Source organism: Solea solea, chromosome 3 (assembly GCF_958295425.1).
Source record: "Solea solea chromosome 3, fSolSol10.1, whole genome shotgun sequence".
Classification (NCBI taxonomy): domain Eukaryota; kingdom Metazoa; phylum Chordata; class Actinopteri; order Pleuronectiformes; family Soleidae; genus Solea; species Solea solea.
In genome coordinates, this window is record NC_081136.1 from 17,307,436 (window position 1) to 17,327,997 (window position 20,562).

Here is a 20,562-nt window from a genome sequence, read left to right on the forward strand (position 1 = left end):
AGAGGCAGAAAGAGGAAGTAGTAAAAAGGAAAGACGTCAAAAACCACAGTTTTTGTGATTTATTATCCCTTGACATAACAATTAGTTCATTCAATAGAATTATAGAAACAAAAGTATTAACCAGTATATTGTTGTCATCTGAATGGAATGGATTCAGGTGGGAAAAGCACTTGGGAATGTTCACCCCATGACACAAATTACCCTTGTTTAAATGTTTGGTTTTGCCTTTGAATAATTTCCAAGACTAAGCGTGAGTAGAGCTGTCGAGCAGCGGTTATTTATGCCTTTGCCTTTTCCAGTTACAAACAGGCACTTTTTGGAAAAACATGCCAAAAGAAAATGTATTAAATAAAGCTCATTGTGTAAACTGTCAGATAGAAAATATTGTTGTTCCCCTATAATTACAAATGGCCAATTAAATGGCTTTTTCCAGATTACAGTATGCAACGATGTTTGATCAGTGGTAGAGCGAGTCGTCTGTCAAATGGAAGGTTGTGATAGTAATGTCCTGCACATACTGTAGATGTGCTGTATGAATGGGCGTGAATGGTTGAGTGGTATTCATCAAGACTAGAAAAACACTATATAAACGCAGACAGACCATAACAACAACTTCTATAATCCATTATGACAGTAACTAAACCCCTAAACCACCTTTTTCAAGTGTAACCAGTGTATATGTGTATCTAGTACTTTTATTTGTCGATCCAGGTGCAAATCAGCTTCTACTGCCTCTCTCTGGTCAAACACCAGCTACTGCATTCAATCTTTTGGTTATTTTAGTCCAAGCTTGCATCACTAATTCACTCTTTCATACTTTTCTCTCCACCACGTGAAGCACAGTGCATCTCGTTAGACAGCCGGACCACATCCCCCTCACTGCTCCACTCTCTCTCACTCACTCAGCTCTCAGCCCACTTCTTGGTATTTTTCTAAATCAAGGCGGAGTCAGCTGCAGAAGATGAGGTTTAGTTACCCTGCAATGTAGATCAGACTCTGCACCTGATGGAAAATATGGAAACAAGCAAGAAGCTTCTGATTGCGTCAAAGATTCTTTCATCTGCTGTCACTCAGTAGTAAAAATAGCTGACAAACTGTATTTTTGTCCCCTCTCTGTGCTACATTGTAGTGTGCGGAGACATCCATGGGCAGTTCTTTGACCTGATGAAGCTGTTTGAAGTAGGAGGATCACCAGCCTCCACGCGCTACCTTTTCCTGGGGGACTATGTTGACAGAGGATATTTCAGTATTGAAGTGAGTCTCTCTGTGTGTTTGTTTGTGCTCTCACGAGGACCATTAAAAACGGGTGTGACATACACCGTGTGCCCGACTGAAGCTGTGTTTATTAATAGGCTTCTTTGAGCGTAGATCAAATGGGCCTGCAGGTAATAGACTTTTCTTATAACTTAGCCTGGATAGCAAAAAGTCACAGTGCATCTCAGTGTTTATGTGGAGAGAGAGAGGCACATGAAGCCCAATACATGTATTTAATCTGACACTTCATTTAGTCATCACCTTAAAGACTGTTTACATTTCCTGACATCATCTGAAAGATAGTACTTTCATGAATAAAACATATTTTAATGGAGTATGTGCGCTGCAACTGTCTTTAGATGGACGTTTTTTTCAAGCAGGAAATGTGCCACAAAAATGTACTGCATGAATGTTTTATTATAAGCAGAATTGCTTGTATCACTGCCACACTTTGAACTAGACAAACGTCTGACGTACTGTACACAGATGACAAGCTAACCCTTCCACTCTGCCTGTTTGTTTCTTCTTTGTTTCAGTGTGTGCTGTACTTGTGGGCCTTAAAGATCCTGTACCCCAAAACACTGTTTTTGCTTCGTGGGAATCATGAATGTAGACATTTAACAGAGTATTTCACATTTAAGCAGGAATGTAAGTAATGATGTTGTCTTTTTTTCTACCTTTGATCCTAATTGAGTATTTGCCTGTGAAGCACTGTACAGAGTGGAAGGAGAATTGAGTTATTCTTTGTAAAAAGCTGTTTATTATGCATCCAGCTCAGCCACTGACCTCAAACACTCACTTAAAAGTGCCCTCTGGCCTGGTACAGGATTTAGTTGGCTTTTTTTGATATTTACACACCTCAGAACTGTTTCTATTGGACTTGTATAGAGAAGGAAAAAAACACAAATGTGCTGTGAAATTGTGCTGTTATTAAAAGGTGTTTTAGGGAAGTTTTTGGCTCTTTGAAAAGCCTCCTGGTCCCAGACGAGCACACTGCCCCCAATGTATGAGAGCTGCGTTGTTTGACTTGGCCTGTTCTCCTTTCCCTTCCTTGTTTCCACCCCATGACAGGTAGAATTAAGTATTCAGAAAGGGTGTATGACGCATGTATGGACGCCTTCGACTGTCTTCCCCTGGCTGCACTTATGAACCAGCAGTTCCTATGTGTACACGGAGGACTGTCTCCAGAAATCACAAATCTTGATGACATCAGGAAAGTATGTCTGATTTGAAACCATTTTTTTTCTAACAATTATATGAATATACTGTTTGTTTTTGTGTGTGTAACTGTATTTCACATGTTGTGGGGGCCTACATCTGTTTACACATTTACATTATGTAGACTTGTCTTCCATATGGGGACAAAGAGCAAATCCCCATACATAAATTATTAGATTTTATGGTGTTAAGGTAAAGGTTAGGGTTTGTCCAGTAGTAGTTATGGTTAAGGTTAGAGTAAGTCTTTAGGAAATTAATGTAAGTCAGTGTAATGTCCTCTGAAATCATGCTGGAATATACAGCAGCTGGTGGCCATTAATAACTCCAGAAATTCAGTTTATTTGTTGAAAATTGAAACTTTCTGTCCACTTCATGTATTCTCTGCATTAATTCAAAGTTAATGAGCAAAGAAAATATTCATTTTAGCATGATGTGCTTTGAAATCAACCTTGGTTGCAGTGTGTGTGAAGCAACTCCCCCCCCCCAATCTGTCTCACATATTACTCAGGACTTGGACGTGGATACGCACTGGTCTGGTCGTCCCACTGATTAAAAAATGTTGAAGGATCCTGCTTTGAAACTAATTCAATCTTTCCAAATGGATTTTGTGGCTGCAATCAGAGGGCATACATAATAGAATTTTCTCTATTGACGTGTCCATCACGATACCCATCCAGTACATCCACAAGCTTTAGTTCGAGAGAGCCATCTTGGGCTGAAAGCAAAATCATTTATGTTCATTGCTCCAAGAATGGCAAAAAAGCATTGTAGGTACTGAAAGAGTAGTGCTGTCATCCATTAAATACCATCCATACAGGATCAGAATTGAACAGCACTTCAGTTGTGTTAGTTGAAGTCACTATTTATTGAGCAGGTGGAGCAGCAGCCACTGTAACTCTCACAAGCAAAATCAAATCCCACAGTGTTTTCTGTGCAGCTGCATGCAAGCAGCATGTGTAATGTTTCCAGTCCAACAGACTGATGAGAGTGCTCACATTTTCCTCCACAGCTAGACAGATTCAAAGAGCCACCGGCATACGGGCCGATGTGTGATCTGCTGTGGTCTGACCCCCTGGAGGACTTTGGAAACGAGAAGAGCCAAGAGCATTTCACACACAACACAGTGCGAGGGTGTTCCTACTTTTACAGGTGAGGATGCTGTCACTTTAACAATTAAAGCAGAACTTTCAGAGCACATGTTTTTTTACACCACAATAAACATCAATCCATCCGTCCATTGTCTACTGCTGCATCCTCACTGTCGTAAAAGCTCACTGTTGACACTCCCCCACCCCGCCCTCTCCAGGGCTTCAACAGAGCCGGTGCCATTATGAACATCTAAAATGTCGCTACTGCTGCCTTGATTTTATAGCCAGTACCTGGCTGGGGTGCGTGGTGTGTAGTGCCGCGAAGCAATTCATGTTTTATCGCAAGACTCAAAACTTCACCAAACCTCCTGCTTCTGAGGACTCTGCGTCTGCGGCCCTAAAGGTGCAAGGCTGGTTTTCAGCTAACAGACAGTAGGGTAAAAACCCTGCATAATTCTGCTTTAAAAAAGAAAAAAAATGTCTGCCAAGTCTGCCATCGACTTGATTTCTCTCTGCAGACACACCTGAAAACATCAGAATCTCCTAAAAAGGGGAAGCAATCACAAACCCCTGGCTCTTGAGGTGGACTTAATGTGATGATGACAGCAAAGCAACATCTTGCAGCTTTTGTATACATCCAACATGGTGACAACCAAAGAGCAGCTGTCTTTCAATTCTGCTTCCACTTTCAGCGACTTGCTCCACGGAGCTCCCCCGGGCAAAAGTCATTAGACGCCATTACAAGATAGCCATCACTCCTAGAAAACTACAACAAGCACGTTTGTTGACACGTTTTCTGTCGCTCTGCATACGTCATCTGGATCACTGGTCTGATTGGATGCAGGTCTATCCAATTGCATACAGAGGCATTTTTATCCATGTCCATTTGTCACGCCTGAAAGTGACATTTCACTACACTCTTTCCAGACTCATAGTCAATCTCACATGAGATTGAGATGCATCAGCCAGGCTAATGCAGATAAGTACACTGTTATTCATTGCTATTTGTTTGACAAGAGCATGATCTTAGCTTGTCTTCTCGTCTGGTGCGTTATGTAGGGAAAATAAATCAGCTGCTGATTAGTTCTGGCTGTATTTTTCGTGGAAACCTTATTACTTAAGTGATTTTCAATACAATGGACCTTTATCACAAAAGACTGTTTTGATATAAACACGGTTAATCATCAACAAATGTCGTAAAACAAAAACAAGAAAGTAGCCGTCATCTTGTCAGAGAGGTAATACATCAAGAAAGTCTACTTCCAGTTTTCCATTTCTCATCTTTTCATCCCTTGGATTCCTCCACTGCAAAGAGGAGATGGTCAGTTCTTAGAACATGTTGCACACTAGCGTCATCCCTAAGACTCCTCCGCCAGTATTTACGTAACCCACATTAGCTTGGAGTTGATGGAGCAGAGTGACTGAACAAACAGAGGAAATGCTGGGAGCAGGCAGCTCGCACTGTCACAGAATGTAATGAACTGGCACATTAGCACAAGGCACAGTCCTGTCTCTGAATGTTTTGGGTGCTCCCTCTGCTCATTACATCCTGAGCGATGCTTAGCCGGCCTGGTGTGCCTGGGGCAAACCAACAGAAATGTCCTGAGGCTCCAGATATGCGTTCCGTTTTCTGTTGTTGTTGTTTCTTTTTTTAGTAGCAGGTGTTTCCTAACTACTGACTTAATGGTATTTTAATGTCCATGTTAAGAAATGAACTCCCAGCACTGCTACTGCTTCTACTACTGCTGCTGCTACTGCTGCTGCTGCTGAGGATTTATTTGGATGTTTTTGTACATCTTTCCTTAGTTTACACTGTTGATACCACTAGTTCTGCACTGAAAGAATGTTTTGCCACTAATGTTACAACTGAGCAGAGGCCTAACTGAAACACTCCCCCCCCCCCACACACACACACACACACACTTGTTTTAACCTCAAACGACAGATGTTTGTGTTGCACCAACATCCTTGTTAACCTTCTGCCACTTGGACAGAATTCCAGCAGAGTCCTGTTTTCATCAGTCAGATGTTCACTAATTGGCATCACACTGGCCTCCAGGATTTATGAGACGGTTTAAGCCAGAATGAAAGAGTGCTGTTCCTCAACACCACTCCCCAGAAGCCATTAGCCCTCTTTGTGGTTTCAGTCTTGCAACCACCGATATATTCCCCTCAGGAATGCTTGTAACACTTTTACTAACACAACTCCTGCTTGAAATGACATGTTTCTTATACATATGTATGTGTTTTTTTCTAAACTGAGTAACAGGGTCAGTGCGCCATCTTATTTTTGTCATGCGCTCTTGTCCAAAATGCAGATTTAGCTCTGGATGCCGATATTTGGATATTCCCACTTGCTAGAAAATGCCTATGACTCCAAAAAAAACCTAAATCATTTATCTGTCCGTGTAAACACAAGAAGAACCAAGGATTTTGCAGGTTATTGGGGGCCGATATTTGGCATTTTGCCCATTATGGGCATCAGTATTTTATTTTAATGATCACCGATGTACATAAGTGTACTACTGTGGCTCCACTGCCATCTCTTCCTCAGGGCCATTTGCTATCTTGCCACTTAAGCTCAAATTTTTACTATGAATGCATATCGGTTCCAAATATCGGTATGGTATCGTTATTGGCCCTGAAAAATCAGTATCGGTCAACATTGACCAGATAGATAGATAGATAGAGATAGATAGATAGATAGATAGATAGATAGATAGATAGATAGATAGATAGATAGATAGAGAAAACAACAAACTGATTCTTCCCATTGATGATGATCTAAGCTAATCTTTATTTTAACATGTTGATGAATTTGTGTAACTATTGTCCAAGGAGCTCATTAACACCATGCCCTGTTGTAAGACAGATGGGAGATGCTCTGAACTCGAAATGCAAATTGCCAAAAAACAAATTAGGCCAAAATTTGGTTTGTCGAACCAATGGCTCCATATGGCACCAATCTGCATCTGCTGCAGGAAATCAAGTGCGAAAAAAGAAAGCAGTTATTCCAGATTTTGTTTTCTTCAATTAAAATAATACATATATATTTAATGATTTATTTTTCTTCTTTATCTCTCCCCAGCAGTTGTGTGTTCTCATCTCTACATGCACTATGATTGTTATTGGACCTTTTCTGACTCCTTCAATTTCAAATTAAAAGGATCTACCTTAAGCCAGCCAAATTAAAGTTGATTTATTTGAATAAGCCTTCATTACAGACCCCTCCCTGTGGACTTTATATTAAGTGATGCAATAAAGCCTCCACAACAGTCTCAGTGGCGTTATTGTGTTTTAAAAAGCAGGTGGACCAAAATCACCAAAAAACGTTTTGTTGTGTTGAGAAAAAAAAAAACCAATCCCATTGTTCTTTTGTTGATTTTTTTTAAAGCCAAAATGTATAGTTTGGTTTTGAATTGTTGTATGTGGGTGGTGTTCATTGTTGTGCTTTGATTTAGCAGAGGCGTTAAGCCAGAAGTTTAGTACAGAATCATCATCATCACATTTCTTCATCCAACCACAGAGGTTTTGGCGTGGTAGGGTTTGTTTATGCAGCGCGGTGCTGCTGTTTGTTTGGAGCGTCACCGAGCGGAACGACAACATGGGGAAGCAGATTACATTATAATTTAGCTGCCCTCAATTGATTTATCTATTGTGTGTCTCAGAAGAGACTGAAACACGTCCCAGAGTTCCATCCACTTTGCTGTGAAAGTGACTGTTATGTTAATCAGGCAGAGAGATGAAATGGCCAACGACGCCGGAGTTTTAGCCTCTGCTTTTGTTGAAGAATTCCTCCCACAATCACGGAGTGTTTCACATGTAATGCAAGCGTGTCACTCATTCATGGTGAGCTGTCACTCTACTCATCCCACGATTCATAAATCCTGACGTCCATGATTGGGCTTTCAAACATGTTTGTTGGTTCCAACATGTTAACACAGTTTTATTTAGATGAATTATCTGTGCATATTTGTAATATTAATTCAAGGAAACTGGGAGTTGAAGGCGTTGCTGGAGGATCAAAGGCTGCAGGATGGAAAACATGACTTATGTTGGACTGGACTTGGACTGTTTTTTGTTTTTTTTTTAGTTTCTGTGCTCACAGCCTGAACAGATCAACAGCAGCGTTCACTCACAAGGAATTGTTTTTTTTTTTTCCTGAAAGAAACAGTCTGCTGTGAATCATGTGTCATTCTGAACATTTCTTCTGTGCTTCATTCTAAAATGAAAAGCTTCATTACAGAAGGATAATGCAATCTTCAGCAGTTATTCAGATTAACAGTCATTACCCCTCTGCTTATGACAATTTATACAGGACTGCAACCTTTCATTCCTTGATTGGTTAATTATTTAACTAATTTTATACCTTGATTGATCAGTTAGAATGTTTTTTTAGACGTTTTCTTATTTTTTTTCCTCAGTTTCTTAAAAGTGAATATTTTCATTTTCTTTGCTCAATATTAAAAAAATCATATATATATATAAAAAAACATATATATATATATGTATTCATATACATATATATAAGAGCTCTACAGCTAATTGTCTGAGGCACAGCTGCATTCAAAACAAATGTACTTTGCACTGTATATTTACCGTTTCACGAGGCTTAATCAATAATGCCCATGACTTATTTAGACATTTCCATTGATCCTTTTTTCCCTGATCTGTGAGTAAACCTCATGTTTGTCTCATTTTTTTTTCAACAGCTACCCTGCAGTCTGTGACTTTCTACAACACAATAACTTATTATCTATCATCCGGGCCCATGAAGCACAGGATGCTGGGTGAGTGTTTGAAATTCTTCGCCTTTTTCCCCATCACACTGCCACACAGCAGAGTGATTCAGACCAGAGTATGAAATGAAAAGCTTCCCGTGTGTACTGGTTTTTTGAGAGCAGAGTCACTTTACTCTGAGAGAAGACGTGTAAATCCAAGAATATGAAACCAGCAGGAGGGATCAATTTGTCAGACTTCATGTGACTTGTGCAGATCTTGTCAACATCATTTATTTATTTGATTTTTTTGTAACGATGAGAATTTTTCACAGTAACAGCGCGCCTCGGAAAGCCTCTTTGAAATGTGTGGTTTTAAAAACATGCAGGTGGGTGGATGTGTCGAGCTGATCTCCCTCTAAGTGAGGTTGAGGTGGTGGGAGGCTCAGCGTGCAGTTGTTTACCCTTGCACTCCCACTACCTGGTCACATGGGACACTTGGCCATGTCTCAAATGAGGTTGCTGTCCCAAACCGACCACTGAAGTCCACAAATGTTATAATGATGTTTAGTTTTAGTTTTATTTTTCTCAACATCTGAGAATAAACAGTTGCTGCAAGATGTGGGGCAGAGAATAAATAATGCTAAAGAGTTAAGTGCCGAGTTTAACTTAGGCTTACTTTATTCAAACACAGCACAGACTGTGAGACTAAAGAAACAAGGTGTAGGTAGAATGAAAGATTTGTGGGTAAAATGTCTAATCACAGTGTTTATGACGTATTTTGCTCACTGCAGAATATCAACTACTGTTTTACAGCTAGGGCTGGGCAATATATCAATATTATATCTATATCGTGACATGAGACATGGATTTTATGAAGTATCTGTGATGACTTTTCCTGGTTTTGAAGGCTGTTGCATTGATAATCATCATATTTAGTATATTGCTTAAATTTGTGAAATACACTAAATTACATTCACTAATACATACATAACGATACATTTAACGATTTCATTGTATGCACACGTAAATATCTTTCATTTAACTTAAAAAAAAATAAATAAATAAAGGAGGTATTATCTGAAGTAAAAAGGTAATAAGTGTATTTTAAGATAATGTAATACACACAGAAACAGTAGATATTGTATTTAAAGTGTATTGACTAGAGAAACAATCCATGTGCAGCTTTATGTCTTGTACATATCGGGATATAGCCTACAAATATCCAGATATTATTTATAAGCCATATCAACCGGCCTTACAGACATATTGATTTCATTTATATTGTGATATACAGTACATCAATATCAAATGATAAAAAAAATATATTGCTCAGCCCTAAATCCAGCCTTTGCAGTGTGTTAATGTCGTTACAAATCCAGATCCATCTTTCAGCCCTAATAGCACAGTCCGGTTCGGATGTTCAGTTTGTTGGTTATCACGACTTCATCAGAGCACGTTTCACCTGTCACACAAGGATTTGCTCTCTGGAGGGTTGCCTCTCCCACCCTTGCTGATGCATCAGCTCATGGGACAAACACAGTGACAGTGAAAACAAGACGCTCCAGGAAAAACACTCTAGTGGTTAATCATATCCTTGGGAGTGAACACCAGTGAGTAACCCATGATTAAATGTTGTAATGTTTACTAATGCTTGCTTCTCATTTGGACATTTCCCCCAGATATCGCATGTACAGAAAGAGTCAGACCACTGGCTTCCCATCCCTTATCACCATCTTCTCTGCACCCAACTATTTAGATGTCTACAACAACAAAGGTAAGATGATAAAGTCATCCGTCATTATTAATCTACAGTGGTTTACCACAGTATCACAGCCACACCGTTGCCCTCACATCACCGTCACATTCACAGATACTGGTTCTGAGCTGTTGATCTCTGGTCTCAGGCAAAATATTATTACCTCCCAAAATGCCTTTTTCATTTCATATAAGGAAAATTATATTAATAGCATTGTGTGTGTGTTTCGCGTATTACTCATGTTGTCGGGACCTAAATCTGTTTACGCAGTCACATTATAGGTAAACAGATATAAATGATAACATTTTTAGCTAAAGGCATGTTGCATGGTTAAGATGTGGTTAGTAAATCAATATATTTTCCTCTGAAGTCACAGAAACCAGACTCTGTGTGGGTGTGTTGTTTTTGTATGTGCATCTTTGTGAGGACCAAAAAACATATTATCCCTAGAGAGAGTGAGTACATTTTGTGTAGGGCATTTTGGGGATGAAGACCTGGTTCTAGGGTTAGGGAATTCATTATGTCTATGAGTGTCTTCAGTAAGAATGCTGTGTGTTTTGTGTAAAGTTTATATTTAGTGTTTGATTAAAAAAAAAAAAAAAAGGATAATGGCTGATGAGGCCTTTCTTCATTTTTTGGTGTGTTAACAGTAGTAGTCATCACACTGAAGAGCGTGTGTAGCTCATTGGTATTCCACTGAAGATCTGCTCTACCCAATACCCATAATACAAAGTATAAAACTGACTGGAGTCAGTGTAATGCGGCGAGTGTCTGATCTGCTGTGAGATGAAATGGCTTGCTGCCACCACTTCACTTGGCACCCGGTGCTGCCCTATGCTGCACTACAGTGCCCACAAAACAAGATAGGCTGGGCTATGAGCTGTGAGTCAGCACTTTTCCCCCCTCGAGAACAGACAGTAGCTGTGGCTGTGGGGGCATGTTTGGTTGTTTTTTTGTTTTTTTTAAATTCCTCTCATAATGAAATGCCATAATGGAGCTTTATACTGCAGTGCTGCTGGTGTGAGCACATTATGCAAGTAAGCCAGGGCCATCTTTTTTTTCTGCAGTGGTCCATTTGCAGGTGTGTTTTCATCGATCTGAGATGAGGTGGCATGTGTTTGCTCCTTTTTCCTGCGAGCTGCTGTCACACCCTCCCTACTTGTGCAGTAAAGATAGTCAAGAAACAGAGAGCCGGCCGGTGTGTTCTCATTTGGTTCGCTGTTTATTATTAGGACCCCATTTGTTCCATGCCAACTAATCTTTCAAGGTCTTGCCGTCAACACAGAACAATACAAACAAACAAACAAACAAAGCGGTGTCATATGCATATTGTTTTTAGTTTTGGCAAGCAGTTGCCTGGGAAATCTGCTGCAACCTGTTGCACTGCAGTCAATAAAATGCCTTCCAGAGCAGGAGGAAAAAAGATTATTATGTTTGTTTTTAAGAACTGAGTTCATTAATCACACGCTTGCGTTTTACCGTATGGCAGCTGTAGTTCTCTCATTACTGCCTGCTTAAAATGAAAACATCATCTATTGCTGTGTTTCCATTATGGTACAGTTCAGTTTGGTACACATGGTACCGTTTGGAATGGTAAAGCTCTGGGGCAGGCTTGCGTTTTGACTGAAAACCTTCTATATAGAAGGTGGAGTGTGGGCTGTATCCGATGGTGTGACGTCGTACTGGTGCGACGTCAATGAGCGACATCAAACGCGACACAACAGAATAGAGCAGTGAGGACAACATGTACATGTACATGAGGGAGACTCAGCTATCTCCTCTCATAACAAATATATAGTTCACCATGAGAGCTGTCTCATAAATACCTGTGTACAAACAGACAGCGCCGCGCGCTCATCTGTGCGGTGTTCTCGTCCACGGGTAATAATGTAAATAAAAGAGGGCCACACTCATTCCACTCGATGGAAACAAACACACACACACACACACACACAGCTAACCAATAGAGGCCTATCAGTCCTGTTGATGCTCTTCTAATCAGTCATGTGGGTGGGGTTCACTGGGAGAAGCAAAGCCTCTGTAATGAATTGTTCTGCTCTCAGCTTCTTGCCTGAGCTCAGAGCCCACTGAGCATGCAGCCCTGTGATTGATGGCCAGTCGAGTGGGCACATATATTTTAAAAAAAGGAGGGAGGAGACATCAGCAGGTCCCATCAATCTGGTTCTGGGAGTTGGCCAGATGAGCCAATCGGATCTCTCCACATGAGGAGGAGAAAAAAGTGTATCTCCTCTCAGACATGAGGGGGGGGCGTAGGATATCAAAAAGGCAATCCTCCTCCACTTCAATAAATTTGAACTTGTAGCTGAGTCAGGATAATCCAACCCATGGTTCAAGATGCCACTCATCCCTCCCCTTTCTTTCTGTCGACTGTTGGTTTTGCTGTGAGCGTCAGGCGCTGACCAGCTGTCCGTCACAGCTCTGACCCCTGCACCCCCCTCAGTGAAATCAGAAAAGAGGCACACTTGTGTGGTTGGCATTAAATGAAAACGCCACAGCAGTGATTTAGCAGTTTGCACTGTTTGAGCTTTCCCCATTTCAAATCCTTAAGTAACTGCAGTGGAGAGGGGGGGCGGGAGGGGTTTGGCTATTTGGCAGTTGTTCACTTTGGAGATTGCTTTCAATTTTGTATTAATGGACTATTTTTCTGCTGCATCATTATTGACTGGTCCAAGCCAGCAGCCTTAGTCTTAATGGTTATGGTGCTGGAATGGACTGAAAGTGGAATCACTTTGAAGTTTCCAGTGCTGCTGATGCTTTATTTTTTAACTTCACCTCATAAACAGTGATTAGATGATTTAGGTTCATCGCACACCTGCTTAATCTTAGAATGACTGTTTCAGAAGGAGGAATGGGGGTAACACTTTTTTTTTTTTTTTTTTTTTTTAAACAAAAAAGAGGTATGCAGTGTGGCTAAAAGAAAGGGCCAGGACTTCAAGACACCCATGGTTCCCCATGGTCTCTATAATTCTCATTTTCTTGCTTGCTGTCTAGGGCTGCTTCGATTCATCGATTACTATGATAATCAAAGAATGCAATCATGGATTCATCGGTTTGAGTATGTTTTAATTATTAAAGCGGGTTATCTGATCTTTCAGCTTCTTAAATGTGACAATATTCTGTGTTCCTTGCTGAATAGTTTTGGTTTGTTAATGAAACATGTTCAACTTTTTGGACCAAACCACTAAGATAATCAACACATTCATTGATTCTGAAAATAAGCGTTAGTCGCAGCCTGATTGCTGTCATGTGGTGATTTGGTAGGTAGTAGAGATGGGATGATTTGACAAGATGAGAAATTAAGTGGTATGACTGGTTCTTGGGCCTGCTTCCACTGGACTGAACAGCAGGATGGACGTTAGGGCAGTGATGACACCGGCACAGCAGGGAATTCATTTTTTTCCCCCTTGTTGTGGATGCCAGTGAGAAGACTATCTCTGATTACAGATGCCCACCCATCTGTTACTACTCTCTGGTTATTTCTGGGCTTCCTTTCAGTGTTCTGTAAACATGGGCAACTAAAATAAGGCATCAAATAGGAAAAAAAGAAGATGAACTGTTATGGAACAAAAGGAGCACAGAGGTATTATCATTAACAGAAGAGCAGTACATTTGATCCTAATAGGCTGCACCAGAATATTATATTCAATAGTGTCACTAATGGAGCTTTTCCATGATACAGTTCTCGTACTACTTGGCTCGACTCGACTCGACTCAACTTTCTTAAACGGATCAAGGTGTATTTTTGTGGGCAGCAGCCATGTATGCTTGCTGTAGCACTCCACCGTGTTTGATTCTTGTGTCGGATGTCGACTCTTCCAGTGATGATACTCTGACCCATCAGTGGCCGCCAGTCTGTTGACGTCACATTTCAGTATCGGCTCAGCTCGTTTGGAACCTTGCCAGAGCAGGTACCAAAACAAGCACCAGGGACCAGGTACTGTCACTAACGGAAAAGCAAAAAAAAAAGTCGAGCTGAGTGGTGCTAGAACTGTAAAATGGAAAAGCGCCATAAGATCTAACATTGCAAGTATAAAGACTAAACCAATATCTGACGCCAAGAGAAGGTCGTCGGTAACTAGTGCTGTTTCCATGCTGTGATTTAAAGAGGAAAACAAATGACCATGGGATGTGAAAAAAGTGCAGGCTGAGTGAGATTTTCATTTCCGCAATACTCATCGATTGCGGAAGACAGGAATCTGATTACATTACAATCATTTCCTATCATGCAGTGTGTTAAACTGCCAGTTGCATTAGTTGATTGTTTTGGACATTATGACAGTGAATGGGGCACATCAAAAGGACTGCTCCATTGACTGTATTCTTGTAGAACAGTGGCAGAGTAGGGATGATGGTCCTCTCATTTCAAAATGGGAGCTCCTTTATTGTACCTTCATTTGTAAATACTCAATAAAACTTTGATTTAAAAGAAAAAGGAGAGCACCATGCTGCTGTAAATGTTATGTCGCTGTAGACGGACGTCCAATCTTCCGTGAAATTACACTGACAACATTCGCAACTATCTTCTGTCGGGTGTTTTCTGCCATTTGCCTTATTGTCACAGTCAGCGTACCTGAAAGTTCATCAGGTCAACATTTTTGGAGTGTATCCATGTGAGGCATTGGTGGCACTCAGTCCCCTATATGTCTGACATCAAATGGAAGTATGAACAGGTGTCAACATCTGTAGTGGAATAAACTCAAACAGAGAAATATAGTCAGCATGAAGCATCAGAGCAGGACAGTGGGAATCTCCCCCTGACCTTAAAGCAGATCTAACAGTCCCTGTTACCAGGGAAACTGGCTCAAGGCACTCCCTTATGAATAATTAATGAGCAGGCGTAGCCTGGCAATATCTGTGTTACCGTGGCAGCAGGCCTTGGCCTCAGCTACCCTGTTTAACGCCATCATTGGAGCAGCGGAGACATCTAGTGGCTGCCATGCAGTTTTTTAAAATTTAGCAGTTGGAGTTGAACAGAAATCACAGCTGGTTGCCACAAGGGCAGTGACCCACTCTGCTCGGTGTGAGAAATAACATTTTATATTAATGAGGGTTCAGGGAAGCAAAGTTCTGCTCCTCTCTTGCCTTAATCTGCATTTTTTTTTTTCCTGTAATAATCTGAAAAAAGAACGTCTGAACTGCTTGCACCCAGAGCTCAACAAACATGATTTGTGTTGCTCGGCGTGTCTCTGTTCCTTTAAAGGGAATCTGATTTTGAAGGAGCGATGGCAGGGGAGGTGACCTTTCCAACCCCCCCCCCCACCCACCCACCCTGCCTTTCTCCCTCTGGGATTCCATGACTGTATTCAATCAAGTGCCTTGACGGTGTTTATGCAGAATGTGATGTTTATGCAACGGCTGCCCACGCGTACAATCGCTTTCATACACGCCGACACACACATGCATAAACACCTACGGTGCGATCTGAGTGAGTGTCAGAATAACAATGTTTTTTTGTTGGACGGAGTGTTTTGCTGATATTGATAATAATGCCACATTAATTCTACACTCTATGAAGGCTCCCCCTGCACTGTTTGTGTTGGAGGATGTGTCTCCGAGCCACGAAGAGGTGACAGCAGTGGAATGCAATGCTTTTTAATACTTAAGGGAGCACTTGAATTGTATAGTTACTGCTCTCTATGCATTACCATGCCTCATCGATTCCACACACAGTCTCACATATACACTGTGAGGCAAACCCTGGCCTGGCTGGATGTTCTCTGACCCATTTAATGTTGCGGCCGAAGTTATTCTAACTGCTCGGGATGCCAGATTTGATGACTTGCTATTCCTGATCCTGAAAGGGGCCGAGGCAGGAAAGTCCCCCACAGTGACCCAGCCGCGGTGTCCGCTTTCCGCGGATCACTGGGCCATCAGGCGGTCCTCGTGTATGTGTGAGACTGGGGCCGCTATATACAGCAGGGATATATTTGTGTTTGGCGGCTCTCCTGATTTTCTCAACAACACCCGCGTTCACACACACACGCCTTAATCATGAGTGAGGTCACATGGGGGCATCCCGTGGTCACTATTTGGGAGGTGGTTTCCATGTTGGTGAGACCACCTGAGTGCATGTGATTATGGTAAGGTGTTGTAAAACATGAAGTGATATCCACAGACATAAATACATGTAATGTCCATGTGTCGCCCTGTGACATCTAAACACCAGCCAGTGCTGCTCTGTTGCTGTGTATTTTTTTTGTAAATTGATGCTTTAATGTTTCACAGCAGCTCAAAGCACCAGTCTTAACTGCTTCAATCACTTGAAGTTCCTTTTTTTAACACTTTTTAGAATCATTACAAATAGAACAGTGCAATGCAGTGACATTTAAATAACCAATTTAATAATAGAATAAAAGTGAATAAAAACAAACAAAAAAAGGTAAGTCCTGCCCTGACAAGATATAGAGTTCAGCAACAGCACGTTCTTAACATAAGTGATCAAAAGATTCCAACAATTTGACAGTAAAATGTTTCTGTTGAACCACGTGAAGAGATCTCATCTTCTCTCACTCCAAGATGGACATTGTAGCACACAAACCAGGAGGTTGGTGATGGGGCAGTGGTGTATTTAGGCTATTAAAGAGGTAAATAAATATTAAAAGTTACTCTGTATGAAATGTGTAAGTGTAGTGTCCTTCTAAATGCATAATATGTCAATTATGCTGCAAAGAGTCTCTTGATGAAAACAATAACAAAAGATCGAGGGGCTGTCCGTGTGAAAATTTGTTTTTTGTTTTAGGTTTTTAGTGGGGTTTTTTTTGTCATGTCGGCATTTTATCCACACGTTTGCATGAAAACAGCATTTTAGGGGCTCTTAAATAAAAAAAAGTTTGAAAATAGTCTTAGAGTGGGACTCATTCCCATATCGATATTTTAATTCCAAATTAAAATTAAATTAAAACAAATTAAGGCACTCTAAACTAAAAAGTTCCTGCCAGTTTCACTTGCCGGGCGTTGCTAAACTTGGACGGAGGTTTCCTGGTTAAAGAAGTGTTTTCAGTGGGATTATTGCGGAGAAAGCTACGTTAAGAGGTTCCACACCCACGTTCAATACATAGACTTTATGCACTTTGTTCTCTATGTTATCGTCAGATATCATGACGTAACGCTATATGATTGTCTTACAATATATGGATTATCACTGAATAGTTGTAACATGATATTATTGTTATCGTGGACCATGGATCTCATATCGTGACGTACCATGTGATTCCCACCCCTAGTTAGTCGTAGATCCAGTAATTAAAAGACAGACAATTAAAACAAATTGTCAGACAATTAAAACAAAAGACAACAAATTAATGTCCTTCCTCGTAGGCGGTTTGCCATGGAAGTTATTGCAGAGATGATCAAATATGGATTTGTTTTGAAAACATTTAGGTAGACTACTTAACTAAATATATAACATTAGTCTTGTCTTTATATTTTAATGCAAAAAATATTTATTTAATTTAATAAATTACATATTATCTCTTAAACTGCACTCTTAAGTATGGTCAAATATGCAACCTGACAGTATTGAAGTTTCCTTGTAAACATGTTTTATCTTCTTTATTGAACCCTCAAACAAAGGGAAGCTCTGGTTTTATGAGGTGTTCTGTGTTGGACTGTTTCATGGTTTGAGTTTTGTTTGATTTTTATTGTCACTGTGCAGTTGCCGGGCAACCAGATAGGCTCTCCAGCAAGTCACTGGAAGCTGTAGCTGTTCCTCCCTGTTTCCAGTCCGTTAGCTGGCTTTAGCTTCTTATTAGGTGGACAAATGTGATAAGAAATGGTGTCAATCTTGGGCCAATTAGAAGAAAATGTGTTTGCTTAATATATCAGAAAACAGGGTGAATAAGAAGATTTTCATATGGAGTAAATCACACAATTCCCCATGCTGAAGAGCATACTGCATATTCAAGTCAAGCACAATTATTGTGTTTTGCCTTATGTTAACGTAAATCTATCGATGGGTCAGCGGTCCTTAGTCGCTCAGAACAGAAATCCTACCCTTCTCCCCTGAAGTTGGCAGATTTAAAAACTGATCATGAAGAAAACAAATTGTATGAATTAGGTGAAATTGAGAATGAGTAACACTTTCTTCTGTATTGTCCTCACTATGATGATCTAAGAACACCTTTACAGAATGGGATGGTTTGTTAGTTTATTGTTGTGCGTGATTTGTTTAAATAATGTATATGTGTATATATATATATATATATATATATATATATATATATATATATATATATATATATATATATATATCCTAATTCTAGGATGGGTCAAATGCAGAGAAATGATTTCCCTAAGGGGATTAATAAAGTATAAGATTTAGATTTAGATACATTTCAGGCGCACTCTTTGTTTGGTCAGCATTTCTTGATGAAATTGCCTGGAAAGGGGAAGTATAGCGATGATGACTGTTGTAAGCTTTGCCCATCGTTGCCTTAGGTTCCTGTCTCTACCCACTCCCTCCACTCCCACTCAACAGAAATTGATGTTTTTAACGTTAACTAATGAAAAGTACTGGGGCTGAAAGAGGCCAAATGCTGAGCTGTGTGTTTCTGTGATGTTAGTCATGTATCCAATAGTGTAAATGACAGACATGATTCACCAACTGGGGGCAGTAATCAATACGCAGAGGAAATGTTCCAGCGTGGGTGAAAGTAGGATATAGATTTTGTTTTTCTCCGAAAATGTTGGTTGCCTTCCTGTTTGATGCATATGTGCATTTTCAAGCCTTAATTTACATACATTGGCCAGTCATTTTGCCTAAATGACTCCGTCTGACAGGAAGAGACTTGGACAAAGTCATTTTATTTGCTGCCATCACCTGGAATGTGACAACATCTTGACTTTTATCCAGGTTTCACTTTCGCTTTTGATGACAATCACAGTCTTTATTCATTTAATTTGTTATTGTAAAAAAACATAGATAAAAATCTTTCAACCACCAAGTACTCCCAGGAAACATTCAATCACGCAACTAAAGAGCAAAACGGCAGGTTTTATTTATTTCTTATCTTAATCTCATTTCCAGATCCGTTTTTCGATTGATTTCTCTCATATTCTTGGTTATTGGTAAGGTGGTGATAATACATAGTGTATAACTAAGTGCTTGGGAATTCTGATAAAGGATTTAACCTTAATTTGGTCTGATGAAGAGACCTGGTGAATGTCTCAGACTGTTAACGAGACCCAGTCTCCGTACAGGCCGTACGAGAAGAAGGAAGAGATAGTCACCCAAGACGACTGTGATTCTTTTTTTAATTAATTTAATATCATGAGCATTTTTATCAGTAAAGTAAAATTGGTGCAGTTCCTTGCAGGATGTCAGCACTGGGAGACATTTGAACTGTCTTTGTGTCTTTTTTTCCCAGCGGCAGTGCTGAAGTACGAGAACAACGTAATGAACATCCGACAGTTCAACTGCTCACCTCACCCTTACTGGCTGCCCAACTTCATGGATGTCTTCACCTGGTCCCTACCCTTTGTCGGTGAAAAGGGTGAGCAGCAGCAATGCAAACATATGGAACAGTAGAGAGGAACATGAGTTAGTTTGTAAGTCTGTCCTGGTCTCAAGAAATGTGGAAAATCCATTCATATTGGCTGTAGTATCAGATTTCTAAGTTATTTTTGTTTCCCAACGTCATGTGTCAAAAATCCATGTCACTTAATTTGATGCACTCCTTCCAGGAAGCCTGTTTTAGGTGTGACCCTTCTGCACAAGCCCTTCCCAGCACTGTTGTACAGTCACTGCAGGCAGCATGTGTGGATGTGTCATCCTGGTGAACCTGTGTCAGTCAGTCAATCAATTAATCAGTCAAACTTGATTTTTATACAAGGCAATGCAGCTCAAAGTGCTTCACAGGAAACACATGACATATGGCATTTAAAACAGTAAGTTGCTCAGAACATGAGGTAAAAAAGGGTAAAAGAACATTACATGGAGTTTGTGAATTAAAAAAAAAGAAAAAAAAGATTCCATGCAGAACAATGAGCGAGAAACATGACGCAAGATAATAATAATTAGCATAATAATTACCTGATGCACTTACTTGGCCAAATGCAAATCAATAAAATGGGATTAAATAGGAGACCTCAACCAACTAAATAATAATGTTATAATAATAAATAAAAAGGATATAATTAAAAGGCTGCTACCTGAAGACCTGAGGGTTCTTAACAGGTTCATACTTTTAAAGCCCATCTGAAAGAAAAGTGGTTCCAAGGCCATTAAGAGCCTTAATAACTAAGTCTTAAATCGATTGATTTTAAACGAAACCAGAAGCCAGCGTAATACAAGCATGAATTAATGTTTATTTTGATATATGATGTTTAAGTCTGTCTAACTAAGGTGTCATTCATGTTTAGGGCCTAAAAATGCATGAAAAACGTGTGAAAGAATCCAGAGGTGTTAACAAGGTGGAGTAGCACTCCTTTTGCAACCATATTTATCAGGCAACACAAACCAGGGAACTGCTGAGGTGACCAACATTGCTGCAGCCTCACTGAATGA

The 20,562-nt window shown here is 40.2% G+C and overlaps 1 protein-coding gene across 5 annotated transcripts in view; it reads left to right on the forward strand.

Moving 5' to 3' along the window:
• LOC131456093 (protein phosphatase 3 catalytic subunit alpha) overlaps positions 1 to 20,562 on the forward strand; it is an 83,143-nt gene that overhangs the window by 47,039 nt on the left and 15,542 nt on the right. For all 5 annotated transcript variants that reach the window (XM_058624085.1, XM_058624090.1, XM_058624088.1 and 2 more), the window contains exons 3-9: positions 1,130 to 1,254; positions 1,791 to 1,902; positions 2,326 to 2,471; positions 3,482 to 3,621; positions 8,273 to 8,350; positions 9,961 to 10,055; positions 19,424 to 19,549. In XM_058624085.1, the coding sequence (XP_058480068.1) occupies positions 1,130 to 1,254; positions 1,791 to 1,902; positions 2,326 to 2,471; positions 3,482 to 3,621; positions 8,273 to 8,350; positions 9,961 to 10,055; positions 19,424 to 19,549 (822 nt within the window). The remainder of the gene's footprint in view (positions 1 to 1,129; positions 1,255 to 1,790; positions 1,903 to 2,325; positions 2,472 to 3,481; positions 3,622 to 8,272; positions 8,351 to 9,960; positions 10,056 to 19,423; positions 19,550 to 20,562) is intronic.